Genomic DNA, 18,338 nt, shown 5'->3' with positions numbered 1-18,338 from the left:
AGGTGTGTGTACATTGGATACTTTTTCTTCCATTCCTGTGATACTTTGCTAAGAAGAACATTTTCCAGCTCCATCCATGTGAACATGAAGGATATAAAGTCTCCACCTTTCTTTATGGCTGCATAGCATTCCATGGTGTACATATACCACAGTTTATTGATCCATTCGTGGATCGATGGGCACTTGGGCTTCTTCCATGACCTGGCAATTATGAATTGGGCTGCAATAAACATTCTGACACAAATATCTTTCTTGTAATATTCTTCTGTTTCTTAAAGAAAAATAACAGAATGATGCATCTTTAAAAAGATGGAATATCAGATCTGATGAAATGAAAAATGTCCCCCAAATTCTATAATTAGATTTCCTAATATTTTTTATCATAAATATTGGCCAGCTAAATTTTATGAAAAAGTAAAATAAAATCACCATAAATGCGTGGGAGCAGTATAGATTTCAGGGGAAAGAATCACTTTTAACTTTACAGATTTAAGAATCCATGTGTACTGACTCTACCTCTGAGAGAGGTTTTATAAGTAGAACAATTTGACTCAGATGAAAGGTGATTTTGATTTTCTTTATTTATTTTAACTTTTGCAGAGTAGTGATGGTCTCCTCTCTTTCTTCCCCCATTTCTGCATACAAGAAACGGCATGGACCATCATACAACATAACGGCTCCGACCTAACAAGAGTCAGGAATACGAATCCAGGGAACCCGTACACTGGGGTTTTCCAGTATGTGGCCAGCATGGAGCAACTCCAGGCCACTCTTACCCGTGCGGAGCACTGTGAACAGGACCTCACCTACTACTGCAAGAAGTCACGGCTTGTCAGTAAAGAAGGTGAGTAAACTGAGGCGCGTCACACATGGCTGCATGGGGAACTCAGCCAGCATACGAGCTTGGAATTCTGCCCATGTGGATCAGGAGGCCACAGAGGATGTGTGATCCCTGCGTACTTTGGTGCACTTTGGTTTCCATGGAGCTTTATTCAAAGTCTTGGTCACTTTTAATCTCTGGCCCTGACTGGATGGCTGTACAACAAAGCCTTGTGATACTCAGTGGCGTTTATCTCACACTGGGCAGAGACACAGAAGGGTTGTTTTGTCATGGAAAACAGCCAATAAACATATGACCTGGTGTTTTGAAAGTGACTATTCTGTTTGACTCTTTTTCTTGGGTACAGTGGAAAATGAGAAAATTCTTCTAGAAACACATTGATTCAGTAGCTCAAGTAGGAATCAGAAAACTGTCTTAATGCTTTCTTTTATTCTATTATTGATTGATCAGTCTCCTTCTGGATTCTGAATTTGGTTCCCTGTTTTCCCCTTCTAGAAGATTTCATTTCAGAGTAGCTCAGGCCCCGCCACGTCTGCCTTGAGTAGCCTTCATGACCTAATTCTTGAAGTTATTGCAAAAGCTTTCCTGCTGGCCTCCCAGGTGCCATCTGTTTGGGTCTCCTAACCATCCAATATAAAATCTGAAATACTGAAACTTAGGAAGAAAACTAACCTTTAAGACACACTGCTTCCATCCCGGCACTGTTGTGTTTAAGAAGCTCTAGTGCCTTGTGTTGTTTGTCCAATATAGATGCTTCTGCTGGGATCCCAGAACCACGAATTCTGGCTGCTGTGGCCACCTTCCCATCCCCCAGCACGCTGGCTTCTGGCAGCACCACTCAGGTGTCTTTTTCTTTACATGTCAGAGAAGCTCCAAGGACTTCTGCACAAGAAAGTCACTTTGTTAACTGTTCACTCTGGCTTGTTGTCCCAAAAGGGGTTGACATTCCAGATAGAATGACAAGAATGTGATAAGAGAGATGTTTTTTATAGGAACAGCTTATGTCATATGTATAATCCACAAAAATGTTGAACTAACACTTGAACCTTTCATTCTTAATTAAGCATCTCTTTTATTTACTCTTCACTTAATGCAGCCAGATTAATCTGCCCTTTGCCTGAGTTCCACCCCGCCTTCTTTTCCTCTCTTCCAGAATGTTCTCAGTCAGCCTTTTACCCCTCCAGTAGCATTTTGCTTAGATCTTGTCTCCCCCAAAACCTCAATCCTACCTGTGAACGAGGATCAGTCAGTTGTAGTGGGGAAAGCATCACATTTACAGGTTGGAAGAGAACTGAGTTAAAGTCTAGGGTCTCTCATTTACATATAGAACTTAGCTAGATGAGCCTTTGGTTCATAAAATGGTTGAATTGTAATCTTTGCTTTCTCTTCTCAGAAACGGAGCCAACACTACCAGCCTCTCAGGGACACAGTGGCCATTGGGTGAACTAAGTGTGTAAAGCCAGCCCCTGTCAGCTGGGAGGGAGGTTGTCAGCATCAGCAGAGAGGCTATCTAATAGGGAGTTAAAATGCTTATTGGCATTTATAAGTGAGGGAGAAATGAAGAGAAATCCCAGGGTCTCAGTGGGGCTAATGGTTACAACTTCAAGCTTTGGAAGTCAACAGAAAACAATCAATCAGGTACCTTTAGGAGCCGACTGATTGGATGTTGCTCACAGTCTTCTCATGCCCCAATTCCCAAATGACTACAGCTTTTCCTCTGTATCTTTTTTTTTCCAAGACAAATTGCCTACATGCCTCACCTCCTTTTCTAAAAATTCTCACATAGATATTCTGTCTGTTCTTTGCTTTAGTTTCTTGGCATCGTGTTTAGTCTTAGCTCCGAGAGGAGCTGGCAGCTGAACATTTATTGTAGAAAGAGATGCATTTGGCTAAAGGAATTCTTTTTTTTTTTTTGAGCGTAGTATTTGCTTCAGGCATGAAGATCTTTCAGCGTTATTTCTGTAGTCTACAAATAAATAGCTAAGCCATTAAGTGGAAGAGAGAATACATACTTCCAAATAAATCTTGAATTATGACAAGGGAGTACTATACCATGTCTAATGTTCAATACACAGCTCATGTATTTTTAGACAACAAACATATTGAGATAAATCAGTGACTTTACATAACATTCCATAATGTTTTAATGGGCATTTCATGATTTCAAATCAATTTTGCCTGGGTATGTTAGTTACTGTTGTATATATATATATGTTTTTTGGGGGGGTTTTTTTGCAATTTTGTTTTTTTTTTTTTGGCCAGGGGTTGGGTTTGAACCCGCCACCTCCAGCATATGGGGCCGGCACCCTACTCCTTTGAGCCACATGCGCCACCCCTGTTGTTTATATTTTGATGCCAACTGCTTTAAAATTATTTTAAAAGAAATTTTATATATGAACTTCTCTCAATTCATTTTTATTATCATGACTAAATTAAATAGGAACTGCTGGTTTCTTTTTGACTCATAGAAAAACGTATCAATCATTTAAGCCTAGGTAATAAAAATTTTTTAAAAAGCTTTCTTGAGGAAATGCCATCAGTTATAATGTTCAGTCTATCTTTAGATCACATCAGTCTTTCCCTCTTTCTCCTTTTATTCTTTTTAATGATTTTGGAAGAAAGCAAATACCACATTTCTCGTCTATGTCTTTCAGATGGTGCCCCTCTGAGCTGGTGGATTGGAAGAACCAATGAAACACAGACTTATTGGGGAGGTCCTTTGCCTAATTCTCAAAAATGTACTTGTGGATTAGAGGGGAACTGCATTGACTCTCAGTACTACTGCAATTGTGATGCCGACCGGAATGAATGGTGATTTCTATATGATTTCTTTATACAAGACAAAGATTTTTTTTAAATCAATCTGTTAAAAGTATGTATAGACAGACAGATACTGAACAAGTTAGTGCAATGGAGAAATTAGCTAGAGGTATGTTTTGATGAAACATAGTAAGAGTTAAGGTCAGTGCCTTTGTGAGGGTTTTTAATTTTTTATAATGGACCATAAGGCATGTACATTTTATTTTTATAATATGATGAGATAGAAGGATCTGTTACATGGGAAGTCATTTATTCTTTTTAAAAATTATATATAAGTAGGCATTCCATTATTTTCAAAATGGATGTATAGCTGGTTAACAAAGCACATTTCTTTGGTAATATACCAACAAAAACCTTTGAACATGTGCACTTACAGCTTTCCCATAATCATTATTACATTCGGGTTTTAAATCTTAAAAAAAAAATGCCCCAAATAACTAATGTTCTGTGGATTATATTTTTTTAAGAGGAAATCTATAACATTTTAGGAATCTGAAAATTAAATTTAAAATGTTCTTCTAAGCAGAAAAGCCTTATGTATGAGTTTTCCTTTATCTCAAAGGTTAATAAAAGGTGTTCATTGTATTTGAGGCTTGAGCTGGCATGCATGCTGCTCTTATTTATTATTTGTAAAGCGAAAATATTTTTAAATATTTATATTCACATTTCAGCATAACATATGTATATGTTGCTAAGCAACTGGACCTGCATGGAAAAATTACTTTAAAAATATTAATAGTCAATCTGGCTGTAAATTTAAATGATTTGATTATAGACTACACATTAATTCCAGTGATCAATCTGCCATTAATTGAGCTCACCACTTGAATTAGATGTTATTTATTTACTTGGCATATATCAATATTATGTTTTATGCATATGCTTATGTATTTATGTAAAGACTGTTATATATACACACAGATAGAGAGAGAGATAGAGACTCTTCAAGAATGCCATACAAGGGCTTAGTGCCTGAGCTCAGTGGTTAGTGCGCTGGCCACAGACACCAAAGCAGGCGGGTTTGAACCCGGCCCAGGCCAGCTAAACAACAATGACAACTGCAACAAAATAATAGCCGGGAATTGTGGTGGACGCCTGTAGTTCCAGCTACTTGGGAGGCTGAGGCAAGAGAATCACTTAAGACCAAGAGTTTGAGGTTGCTGTGAGCTGACGCCATGACACTGTAATGAGGGCAACAAAGTGAGAGTCTATCCCCACCCCCAAAAAAACCCAAAACATAGAAGGAGGAATCTGTATAGAGAGGAATGTGGAGCCAGGATTGCATTTTTAATGTCACATGTTTAGTATCAAGAATATGGTCTCCTTTACTCCTTTAATTTACTCCTTTAAATTACTCCTTTAATTTTTCAAGATTTCTACTCCTTTTAGAAGGCACTCTTCTTATTACCTTTACAGAATATACCTACACAGAAATAGTTTAACATGTGAATGGTGCCAATAATAATGCTAACAAAGAAATTAACCAAATCACCAGTAACTCTTTAATGACTCCATAACATATTGTTAATGAAAAGTAAGTTACTTCTTATATTAAACTCTGGTTATGGTAAAGTAGTTTGCATAGAACTAACCCTTTTCAGAAAAACTTTGTGAATCCAGGAAAATATTGGAAAAACAGCTACTTGTAGTAATTGGAGAGCAACAAAACATAGGCAGAAAATGCCTACGGGTTAGGGGTCTTTTACTCCTGAAAGGAGGGAATCCGGCTGGGTCGGATATATGATATTACTGCTCCTTTTCCCCTGAGCACATAGATCACATGCCCTGGGATGCCTGGGTTTCAAAGGAAATACTAGATTTTTGTTTTGTTTTGTTTAAGGACAGGATTTGGAGATGCTAGAATAACTGGACAGTGAGGGAGAGGGAATTCCCAGAAAAGAGAGAGCCACCTGGGGGAGGCCATTATAAAGACTTTCCTTAGATCCTCAGCTGACCCAGAGCTGCAAACGCAGAGGGAAGACTTCTAAGCGCCAAGGAGAGAATTAAACTGGAAAACTGAACGAGTTGCACAGCGAGTTCAGTGGCTTCTACAAGAGCAGAGTCAGAATGTGGAGTTTAAGACTGACAAACTGAGCTAGGCTTTGTAAACCCCCCAGCTTTCCATAGAAATGACAGAAGGTCCATGTATTTATAGCAAAGTTTATGTCCCAGAACTGAGGGACAGGATGAAAAGTAAGAACAAAATTGACCCAGGCCCACCCTACTGAACTATAAAACTAAGCACACACAATTTATTGTGATAAAGTAGTGATTTAACTGCCTTGAAAATAAGGAGGAAATCTTCAGAGAAGAACAAAACCCAAAATCTTTACAATGTATAATTCATATATTTAGTATATTAATAACAATCACTGAACATTCCCAAAGAGAATAAACTCTGATCTAAAGTCAAGAAATTAGAAGTAGTTACTATAAACAAATCTCAGGGCACTACGTTTGAATTGGCAGACAAAATATTTCTAGTACCTCTTATAAACATGTTTAAGGACTTAAACATAAAAATGATCACAATGTCTAAGCAGAGGGTATTTTAAGCAGATAAATGAGAAGTATATTATACAATGAAATGTGAACTTAAGAAAACAAAATAGATCTGAAATGAAAAATTTTAACAAATTCTTTAGGCTAAGAAAAATAACACCAGATGAAAGCTTAGAACTTCAGGAAGAAATGAAGATTGCTGAAAATTATAAATATGTTGATAAACAGAAAGCTAATGTTTAAATTTTTCTTAATTGAAAAAATAAAATTCAGTGTTTAATTGTATTATAAAGTTTTAACATGTGGATTTAAAATATTAGAATAGCACAAAAAAACAAGTATGTGTATGTGGGGGGTGGCATTAAATAAATTATTCCATAGCAAGCCTCTGACATTCTACATTGTTATATAACATAAAGTCTGAGTAATCGGTGGGACCTCACCTGTGTGCACATTGTAAGGCTACGTGTCAAATCTGTTAAGAGTATAGTATATATGTCTTAACACAATAATTAATGAGGTGAAGGCTTGGTTAACCAGTTAGATGTAAGCATTCCAAATTGTATATAAAATCAGCACATTGTACCCTATAAATGCATTAATATATCCCATTATGATTTAATAAAAAAATTGTTAAGAGTAAAAACAAAAAAAATCTAAGTAGACTGTGATAAAGGTGCATTTCATAATCTATAAAGAAAAGATTAAGACACAGTAAACAGAGGTATAGCTGAAGAGTGCATAGAGAAAAAAAATTAAATACACATAAAAGGAATAAATCAAGAGGAGGCAGCTAAGAAGGAGCAGAGGGACAAGAAATCATACAAGACGAAAGAAGAAACAGATAGCAACGTGGTGGACCTAAAACCCAGTATCAGTCATTACACTGAATGTTCGTGCAGTGGTTCTCAACCTTCCTAGTGCCACGGCCTTTTAATACAGACCCACAGGTTGAGAACCACTGTGTTAATGGGTAAACCAACTGTTCCAGTCAAAAGGTAGAAAATGGTTTACTAAGTTAAAAAAACTTCTATTATATTCTAACTTTAGCATATGCTATATTTTATATTCTCTATTATGTATTTTCTACAAGGGATATTAAAATGTTAGCGTATTTTTGTGTGCTCTGATGAGCAGCTGAATCCTTACTCTTGTGTGTGTGAGGATTCAGTTCAGAACATCTAGGTCTTGAAATGCAATTAAGAGCTATCAATAATTTTAACCATCTTCTTCTTATTGCCTTTCAGGACCAATGACACTGGATTGCTCTCGTATAAAGAACATTTGCCAGTAACTAAAATAGTGATTTCAGACACGGGCCGACCCCATTCAGAAGCAGCTTATAAACTGGGGCCTCTGCTCTGCTGGGGAGACAGTAAGTGGCCACAGTGGGTCATAAACATGTTTGAGGAAAGTACCATCTCTGTAGCAAAATGTTTCTATCCCATAAGAATTAATCAGACTTTTATTGTAGAAACTTACAAGGCAGGTTTGAAATATTCTTTCAGTCAGTCAACAAGTCAGTTCTTCTATGAAGTACAAAGCTATGGTGGCAAAGTCTATTAAGATTTTGAGAGAAAGAAACCATGAGTGCACTGCCGCATTCGTATATGTCTGCGTACGTGCTGTTATCCACACAGGAAAGCCTCAGTGCTATACAGAATTGTTCAGATTTGTATGAGCTTCCTACTGTGTGGCCATCCAGGGTTGGTCCCTGGCAACTTCAGTTCGTTTGGTGAGGTGGCATCTTCTTGGATGCTCATAGGTGTCTGGGCATTGGAAAGTTAAGCATTTATTTGGATCTTCACAATCTGGGCTTATGTGAACCTGTCCTTCTTCAGAAGGCTTTTCAGATATTCAAAGGGAATTGACTCTTATACTCAGTGACTCTTGTAGACTCTTGGTGGTACCACCCTACTGAACTTGGATCATATGCAAGACAATTCTCTGCCTTACAAAGTCTCCCTCTCTTCCCTCACTCTCTGTGCTGGGCTGCTGGGGTTGGGAGAGGAGTGATGTGGGGACTTCTTCATGGCCACCATAGCTGGGACTGTGCCAGGTCACACCTGAAGCCAGATAGTCTCACCTGAAGCCAGTGGTGACTGTTGCCTGGCTACCTGTGATAGTTATTCAGAGCCCAAGGCTCTTTAGTCAGCAAGGGATGAATTCTGCCAGGACTTGGTTCTTCCTGTCAGTAGAGCATGTTTCCTTCTGGCCCCTGGGTGGGTCTAGAAATGCTATCCAGGAAATAGGGCCTGGACTCAGAGACTTCAGGAGTCTGCCTAGTGCTTTATTTTACTGTGGCTGTTTTGGTCCCAAGTTGCAAAACCAAGTTCTTTGGACTCTTCCCTTTCCATCCCCTAGTTGGAAGAAGGCTGTCCTTGAACTCCCAGTGGCTGGAGGGGGATAGGTGACACAGCCACTAGCTTGGGCACCACCACTGATGTCTCACTGGGTCATGTGTTCCCTAAGCCCACAGGCTCCAAGCCAACACAGCTGCAGAAATTCACCAAGGACTGTAGGCTTTGTGCCCAACTGCCATTTCAGAACCCAAGCCACTTTTTGTCAGTCAGTGGTGGACTAGCCTGGTTTCAGGATGAGGACAGAAGAGCTGGTTTGAATACTTTCTCTGTGGATGCCAGCAGAATTCTTCCCTGGGCTGTGTTCCCCTCTGCCCAGGCAGCCCTTCCCCAGCACACAGGCTCTCTGCCTTAATGCCGCAGGATCGGGGAGGGGTGGCACAGGCAATGTGGGACTGTCTTTTCGGCCCTCCTCAGTGCTCTTTCCGTGACGTAATGTTAAAACCAGGCACGTTGATCCCTTGCCGGATTTTGGTTTTTCTCAAGGTGCTTTCTTGCATGGATAGCTGTTGAATTTGATGTTTGCTCAGAGGGACGATCACTATAAGTTTCTCTTCGGCTGTCTTGCTCTGCCCCTTCTCCACAACTTCAATTTTAATTTCATTTTTTTTTCAATGCATTAACAATCTAGACCAGACTTTTAAAATTCAAATGTAGTTGAGCAGGAATGATATTTGAAATTGGTATCCAGTGTCTGTGTGTACATGTATGTCTGTGTGTGTGTCTGTTTGTATGTTTCAGCAGGGAATGAACACGTGTAAGTACATCCATTCATAGATCATTAACATCTCTGAACACAGGTCAGAGACAAATGCATTCATTATGTATGCTTTTAGTATTTCTAGAACGTGAAATGGAAATAGAAGAAATATTTGTTTATGTTGAAAACATCCCTAGAATAAAATTTAATTCTAGGGGCCCAACAGAAGAAGAGCAGATCTGACAAGTCAGTGGATTTATAGAGATACCCAGCACAAGTTGCCTAGTTAAAAAGCAAAGACAATACTGGCCTATAAAAAGTTATATATGCATTGTAAAAACTGTCTGTCATTATAGCCATCATCTTTGATGTGTATCACCTCTACTTCCTGTTCTGCCCGTAAGCCTTACACAGTCCCATGAAGATGACATAGGATATTTCATGAAGAGAAAAATTCTGCGCAGAGATGAGGCTGTAAACTCAGGGTGCAACCAGGGAAGTGTAACGATTTCATGGCTGTGAGGAAGTTGTTCTGTCCATCACGTGCACCTTCCACTTCCTGCTCTGATCTTAATCCTGCAGCGACCCAGGCTGCCTTTCTCTGGGATCTGGTCTGCGTGGATTGAGGTCACCACCAGCTCCTTTCCTTAGAGCGTCTTTCTCCCAGACTTCTGCTGCATCTTACGTGCACATCATTGTACTTAGAGATCTTGCCTCCCGGTGGGTATTTGGCAATGTTTGGAGAGATTTGGGGTTGTCACAGTTGTGAGGGGGGCAGGATGCTACTGAGATGTAGGAAGAGAGGCCAGGGCTGCTCTAAACATCCCACGGTGTGTGAACAGCCCTCCACGGCCAAGAATTATCTGGCCCTAAATGTCAATAGTGCTGAGGTTGAGAAAGTAGAGCATTGAACTGTTGTGATAATGGGAACGCAGGGGAGGGCAGCAACATTAGCAATAAGAATTTATGGATAGTTGCAAGTTTAGAGACTTGCTAATTAATCTCTGACTTATTAATGAAACAGTAATTGGGTAATTGGTCTTCTTGACTCCTAGGTCTATTTTTAGGGGTGAGGCTGATCCTCACATGAGGTTATAGACTGTTTTCTGCGTGAGGACCTTTTCTTTTTTTTTCTTCATTTTCTCATTCAGAAGAGCTTTGGCTTCAGAACAACAGATGTCCCTTTTCCCCATATGGGAAATTTGTACCCCTGAAGGTGCAATGGCCAAGACATTCTGTTTTCTTTCCAAGTGGGAAACCGTGGGCACACATGAGGAGTAAAGATAAAGGATCGTGCACGGCGGGCCTTACAAGCCGAGAAAAGGTGTGTGGCTGTTACTCAAAGGCATCAGGACCCGGCATTGAGTCATTCAAGGCTGAGAAATAAGGAAACTCTCAGGATTCAGCTGAAAACCCAAAGATCAGTTATAACAACAACAAGAACAAAACCCCCAACCCGGTAAACTGACCCTTTGGGGTAGAACAACACGAGGTTGGCCTGGAGCTTAAAGAAGGGGGTGAACTGGAGGATGAGGCTCCGTACAATGAAGTCAGGACCATCTCCACATTTCCAATTGGAATAAAACATTACTACCACTCACTGAGACAAGAGATTTAAATTTTTTCTTTGAACAGAAAAACGAAAATGTGAGACTAAAAGAAAATCATATTTTTATTTTCTGACACAATCGAGAGATGTTAGATATTTTACATCTAGCTACTTTTCCTAGGGGAGAAAACAACAGTTTTGAGAAAGCAGGACAAATAAAGAATGTGAGACCTAGAAATGAGCTTATCCTTAACGAATGGATGTCTTTTTCCAAATGATTGTTTTAATTTTGTCTTTAACATAGGTGAGCCTGAAATTTCATGTTCCTTCTGCTGTTATTGCTGATGTCAGGAGTCACAGATAACATCGCTGGGTGCTTCAGCAAAAGTACCAAGGATGTGACTGATACAGCTGCCTTTTAAGTTGGGCTTCTGAATAAAACTTACTAAATATTACCCTCCTTAATGAACTAGTTTATTTGTGAATTTGGAGATAAATCTTTTGACCTAGAATGCGAAAAGTTAAGTAACAGGATTTAACATCCCGTTTCTGTTAAAAACTAACCACAGCTTCCTCAGTGGTATAAAAGGCATCTGTAAATATCTGACGGCTGATAGGTATCATATTTAACAGCCAAAGAGTTAAGTGCTTTCTCTCTCCGTGTAGGATGAAGGCAAGAAGGTCTCCTCTCACTGCTGCTATCCAGTGTAATACTGACTCAAGTACAGGAATTCAAGACATAGGTCAGAAAAGAAGATACAAATGGGTCTATTTATGGATGGTATGATTTTCTAAGTAGAAAAACCTAAAGAATTTATTTGTAAAAAATGAGTTTAGCAAGGTTGCAGCATAAAACGTTAATGTTTAAAAGTAAATGATACCTCTCTAGGCTAATAATAAAAAAGAATTTATTTGTAAAAAATGAGTTTAGCAAGGTCGTAGCATAAAAAGTTAATGTATAAAAGGAAATAATACTTCTGTAGGCTAATAATGAAAAATTATAAATTAAAATTTTAAAAAGTACCTATTACAGTAGTGCCACCAATATGAAATACCTTAATGTAAATATGAAAAAACATACAAATTAATGAGAAAACATTAAAGAAGAATTAAATAAAAAGAACATACTTATAAAAGACTTTGATGTTGATTTTGTCCAAATTGAGGTATTGAGATTGAACATAGTCCCCGTCAAAACGCAGCAGAGTTTTTCTGGGTAGAAATTGTCAAGCTTATTCTAAAGCGTGTATGGAAAAGTAAAGCAGCTAGACTAGGTAACATATTTCTAAAAATAAGAACAAAGTTTGTGACATACTACCTAATTTTAACACTTACTGTAAAACTACAATTATTCAAGGCAGTGTGATACTGACATCAAGAAAACAAACAGTTGATTGACTTTTGATAAGACTGCCAAGCCAACCCAGTGGTGAAAGGATAATTCTTTATATGAAACCACACTGGAACAATTAGAATACGTGTGGGAAAAAAAAGAGAAAAGAATTTCAACTCGTGTCAAAGTAGATACCAAAATTAAGTGAAGAGTGATGAGATCAAAGACTTAAATGTAAAATTAAAAGCTATTATCATTTCTATAATAAAATATAGGAAATAAAATATGGGATAAAATATAAAATCTTAGTGACCTTGGATTGTGCATAGATACTTTTATGTACAAGACTAAAAGCACAATCCATAAAATAAAAATTTAAGAGAACAATACATTGGGTTTCACTAAAATTAAAACAAAATGAAAACCAACACTGGGAGAAAATATTTGCCAACTACATGTCAATTAAAGGTTAGTAGCTAGAATATATTATATAAATAACTCTCTCTCACAGTACAGCAGTAAAACAAAATCGATTAACAAATGGGAGAAAGACTTGCCTGTGCATTTCACCAGAGAAAATGTATGGATTTCACATAAGCTCACAAAAAGATCCTTAACGTCATTGTTCATTAGGGAATGAAAAGTAATACCACAGTGAAATACCAATACACAACTATTAGAAAGGCTAAAACTTTTTTTAAAAAGTAATAATAATAAGAAACCACCTGTAACAACTGCTGGTGAGGATTCAGAGCGACTGGAACCCTCGTTTGTTGTTGCTGCAAATAAAAATGGTCCACGGCTGCTTTGGAAAACAGTTTGGCAGTTTCTTGTGATGTTAAACCCTCATTTACCATCGGATGCAGCAGTCCTCCTCTTAGGATTTCATCCAAGAGAAATGGAAGACCTGTGTGCGATGGTTTATTATTGCCATTATTTATAGTCTTCTACATATGAAAACCGCTCCCATGCCCATCAACTAGTGATGGCCACATACTCCGTGTCACTGTGGTGTGCCCACGAGACACAGCGGAGTGTACCTGGTGATGCAAAGAGCGGGCTGAGGATAACGCGAGAGCAGAGGGGTCTCATCTGCGTTATGCAGAGTGAGAGAAGACAGACGCGCAGGCTGTGTGCTTTGCATGATTCACTTTCTGAGAGAGCCTGTAAAAAACACTGGAGGAACAGAAGACAGATCTTGGTTTCAAAGGCTTCAAGGTGACAGGGATTTTTCAAAGGGGCACAGGGAAACTTGTCAAGTGAAAGAAATGTTCTATATCTTGAGTGTGGTGGTGATTTTATGCCTTCCTACATTTGTCAAAATTCCTAGAGCTAGGCGCAAAAAAGGTTCCATTCAACTCTGAGTAACTCATCGGAAATTATTAATACATTCTAATACATATGAATAAGAAATTATTCGGTTACTCAACGTATCTGACAGAAAAAAGGCCCTAAAACTAAATAATAGTAGGAATAACTATGGATGCTTAATTTTGAAGTTCGAAATCAAAAAATCCTGGAAGTAAACTCATAAAACAGTAAAAGTTTCAGTAACCATGGATATTCTCCAACTCTCTAGGACATTTCCAGAATCATGCTGAAGAGGTTTATAACTTACATGAACTTTAGAAACTTCAGAGGGTCAAAAGAAAGAATCAAGGAAAACGTCTGGGTTTACCAGTTACCAGAAAGGTTTTTAGGGGGAGGAGCCACCCATATACTTTCCTATCTACTCAGTCTTCCAGGAGCATCTGTATTTTTGAAGTAAGATCAAAAATTAGCTAGACCAACACTTCTTTAAAATGCATAAAAATTACCTGGTAATAGCACAGATTTTGTCACCTTATCCCAGAGACTCAGGTGTGGGTAGGAGCATTTCTGACACATTTCCAGCTGCTGTGAACCACTCCATGTAGCCTGTCCTCTCCACGGCTGTTCCCAGGGTGGTTCTGGTCCAGAAACTCTGTTACCAGTCTATGAAGAGGTCAGCACAGATATTCAGATTATGTTTTTAGAATGATTTGTGTCATCAGGACGGAGTAATTTATGTCTATCAAACATAATAATAAAAAGTAGACTGGGAATGGTTATTTGCATGCCTTTGTTTTTTTCATTCCATTTTTTTTAGCAGTTTATTTTTATCCTATTTTTGCAAAAACATCAATTCGTGCCAGGTTAGAGAAAAAAAAAATGCAGTTCTTCTCTACAGATGTTTGAGAATCACATTTCAAAGTCAGCTGTTGGTTTGGGTCTGAAGTGGACCAGTGTTGCCAACCCAGGACCCAGAGTGTTCCGACGTAGTTGCAACATTTTCAGACCCAGGTACCAAGTTTCAGAACAGAAGTCCAGTACTGACACCCAGGGTTGAAAGAGGGTCTTTGAAATGCAGCAGAAAGACATCTGCAGAGACCTCTGCTACTGTGGAGGCTCTTGCCACACAAAGGAAATTTCTGGACCATGATGTCATCTAGCTCCAAGTGCTCGACACTGATTGTCCTTCACATAATCTTCCTAATTATTTTAGTGAACCTTCGACACTCAGATTAAAACCTCTCACCATGAAGTCTTCCACAGTTTTCTAGAGGACATGTCCTTCATTCCCCAAAACTGTTGAACGTATCACAAACATGAACTCCTCATACTGGCATTTAATCCTTTTTGAGCCCCTTAAGAGCAGGGTCCATTGATCATTTATTCTTGTGTTCTTGGTACCTAGTATTATGCTTTGCCTCTTACATAAAACATAATCAATAGATAGCAGTCTGTTGAGGAATGAGCGTGATTTGTTATATGCAAGCAAAGAGGCCTATAGCTTGTAAATTATTGGTAAGAGACACAATCAAGTTTTTAATTGCATAAACAATTAAGTGATGAGCAGATGTGTACTTTGTTGGTTTTTTATGTGCTTGAGAATATTTGTTGCCTGTGGATTTTAAAACAAACTTGTCTGGTTTAACTTAAAATACATACATATATATATGTGTGTGTTTCTTTTTGGTAAGAGCTTTATTTAGATGTAATTCATCTTCACTCTTTTAAAGTGTACAGTTTAATAATATTTTAGTTACACAGAATTGAGCAAGTGTCGCCAATCAGCGTGAGAACATTTTCATCACGCCTGGCAATAAACCTGTGGCCGTTTAGCAGTTGCTCCTATTTCCCTCTTACCTCCTTCCGAGCCCTCAGCAGCCACCAGTCTACTTTTTACCGTCTACAGACCTGAGTATCCTGGGTATTTCCTACAGATGGTAACACAACATACACGTTCTCGTGTGACTGGTGTATTTAGCATAATAGTGCCAAGGTGGATCTACGTTGTAGAATGTATCGACACTTTATCCTTTTTTATGACAAAACCATACTCCATTGTGTGTCCCTACCAGGCTTTGTTTCTCCATTTGTCACTAGGTGGGCGTAGTGGTTCCGTTTTGTGGAGATTATGCATAAGGCTGCCGTGAACATGAATGTCTGAGTTTTTGTGGGTATAGGTTTGTGTTTCCCTTGTGTACATGTATGGAAGTGAAACTTCTGGGTTTATGGTGACCCTGTGTTCGCCTCTTCTGGAACTGTCGTAACATTTTTGTGTCATGCTTTGGGACTGTCACACGCGTCACCCTGTGGTCTGTGTTGAGGGAGGCCGTCATCTAGCCTTCCACAGCTTTTCAGTTTGACTTCTTGCTTGATTATATTTCACGATGAGGTGAGTTTTGTTTTTGAAATTCCCCCCGTAAGAGCTCTTACGTGCTTTTCTGAACTTAAAAATGTGTGCCAGTTACCTGAACACTTAAAAAATGAACTTGGCTGCGTACATTTTCTTTCCCTCAGAAGTCTGTGGACAGTGTTCCTTGTTCTTTTATTTTCTGGCATTGAAAAACCAATTTGGCCTCTGTGAAAAAACACGAGGCCAAATTGGTTTTTCTACCTTGTAGGGACTTGCCTTTTTTTCTAGCTGAATACTTGAGGAAATAATTATCTTTAAAGGTCAGTAATTTGACAAGAATGTATCTGAGAGTTGTGAATTTGGTATTAATTTTTCCTAAAATAGATATGATGCGGTAAAAGATATACATGTACTCTAAGTTGTTGTAAGAGTTGTCGCAAATACAGTCTAACTTTCTCCTCTCAGTCTGTTAATCTGAACAAGACAGGATTTTTAACTCTTCAGCATTTGAATTTTTCAACCCACTTAATTCATTGTATTGAAATTTTATGTTCAATCAAAGCACCTCTAAAACCATATTTAGAAGAGGTGGCTCTAACTTTCTTGATCAAAGAAATTCTTGATTCACTGAAAGTAGTTTCTTCATTTTGTCTGCATTGACTGGTACAGCTGTCTGAGAAATCACTTCTGCTAAGAATACACTGAATAACCAGAAGTGCATGTAGGCAGTAAATAACTTTGCACAAGTTGGACTCTTCGGCTGGAAAAAGATATTGACTAGTAATTTGGTTAATTTCTCTTCCATTTGGCAGACTGCATATAAACCGTTATAAAAAGTGAGGATCAATCCCATTTCAACAGATAATATAATTTTGTTAGCTCCCTACTATGCCTGATAATTCTCCACCATTAGAAAATTGATTTTTTTATATTTTATTTATTTTATCTTATTGGATTTTCTTCCCTTAATTTTCCTAAAATTTTTTCCCCTTTTATCCCTTCTTCATTGCCATCTTTTACTTCTTCCTCCTCTCTCATCTCTGTTTTTCCTTTTCCCTCACTGTTTCCACTTGTTTAACAAAGAATCTGAGTGGACTTAATGGGATTCACATAATACAGTGAAGATGGAATTACTCTAAACTTTCTGATGGCTGCCATGGCAAAGGAAGTCTTATAATTTTATTCAACAAATGTTTATCGGTCCCCTACACTGAATTGTTCTAGGCCTTTCCCATAACTCCAGAGAGGAAGAGACCAAGAGAACCATGAACAAAATATGCCAAAATGTCTGTATTCTTGGCACTTGTATTCTCTTAACAAGAGAAGGAAAACAAATAAGTAAAATACACAAAATGATACATTCTGATAAGAGCTGTGAAGAAAATAAAATTGAAGTGGGAGTGGGGTAATTTTATATTTTTCTATTTTTTAAAAATTAAATCATAGCTGTGTACATTAAGGCAATCATGAGGTACAATGTGCTGGTTTTACATACAATTTGAAAGGCTTTCATCAAACTGGTCAACATAGCCTTCACGACATTTTCTTCATTTTAAATAGGATTATTGTGAAAGGCTCACTAAGAATGTGACATTAGAATAAAGACCTGAAGGGAACAGGGAGCCAGGCATATATACCTTTGACAGGGCACTCTGGGCAGAAGGAAGCCAAAACAACCACACACAAGTGAGAAGGTAGCTGATGTGTTCCCAGAACAGCCAAATGTCAAAGTGATTCCAGCAGAGTGAGCAAGGACCCAAGGGGCAGAGGTCAGAGAGGGGCCTGGTGGTCCAACCATGAAAGACTTTGAATGACATCAGAGAACTTTGGAGAGTGTTGAGTAGAGAGGTGGTATGATGTAATTTATGTTTTAGTGAGATTGAAAAAAAATTTCAAAGCCAGGAGACCATATTCTAGAAGACTATAGCACTAACACAGCGGAGAGGACCAGGGGGGCAATGGTGAGAGCTGTGGTGTGAGTAGAGTTTGGAAGGAGAACCAAGAAATGTGGCCAGTGAACTAATGTAGGTTGCAAAAAGAAGAGTTAGGGATGACACCAAAGTGTTTTGTGTAATAAACCAGTTAAATGGATAGACTTGTCATTAAATTGAGATGGGGAAGATTGCTGCTGGGATCAAGGAGTCGCAGAGAAATGTACGGAGTTCAGTTTGGGGACATATTCAGGTTGAGATGCCATTGAACATCCAAGTGGAGATATGGAAGTGTCTGAGAGTTCCAGGCTTCAGGTATTTGTTTATAAGGCCTTATCATATGTAAAGCTGTAAGGCAGACTAGCAGGAGTTATTGTTGTGAAGTGGAGTGACACCGTCATAGGACATTCTGTAGTTTTTGTAAGATGAGACCTAGAGCTGGCAATTTGCTTTAGCAACAAGGAGGACATTACTGACCTTGGCAATGGCTTGTTTTTGGCAAGTCATCAGGGATAAAAGCCTGAAATAGATTCATGAAACAATGGGAGGAGAGATAAGTGGAGAAATATAATGGTAAATGGAGAGCAAGTAAGATCAAAAGAGTGGGATTTCTAAGATGGGAGAATTTTTTTTTTTTTTTT

The 18,338-nt window shown here is 38.5% G+C and overlaps 1 protein-coding gene across 6 annotated transcripts in view; it reads left to right on the top strand.

Moving 5' to 3' along the window:
* CNTNAP4 (contactin associated protein like 4) overlaps positions 1-18,338 on the top strand; it is a 237,181-nt gene that overhangs the window by 174,292 nt on the left and 44,551 nt on the right. For all 6 annotated transcript variants that reach the window (XM_012806123.2, XM_023514116.1, XM_012806122.1 and 3 more), the window contains 3 exons: positions 647-844; positions 3,496-3,652; positions 7,411-7,538. In XM_012806123.2, the coding sequence (XP_012661577.1) occupies positions 647-844; positions 3,496-3,652; positions 7,411-7,538 (483 nt within the window). The remainder of the gene's footprint in view (positions 1-646; positions 845-3,495; positions 3,653-7,410; positions 7,539-18,338) is intronic.

Source organism: Otolemur garnettii, unplaced genomic scaffold (genome assembly GCF_000181295.1).
Source record: "Otolemur garnettii isolate 467f Iridium unplaced genomic scaffold, OtoGar3 scaffold00047, whole genome shotgun sequence".
In the NCBI taxonomy this organism is placed as follows: domain Eukaryota; kingdom Metazoa; phylum Chordata; class Mammalia; order Primates; family Galagidae; genus Otolemur; species Otolemur garnettii.
The sequence above is the reverse complement of the archived record's forward strand: the minus strand, read 5'-3'. Positions and strand labels throughout refer to the sequence as shown.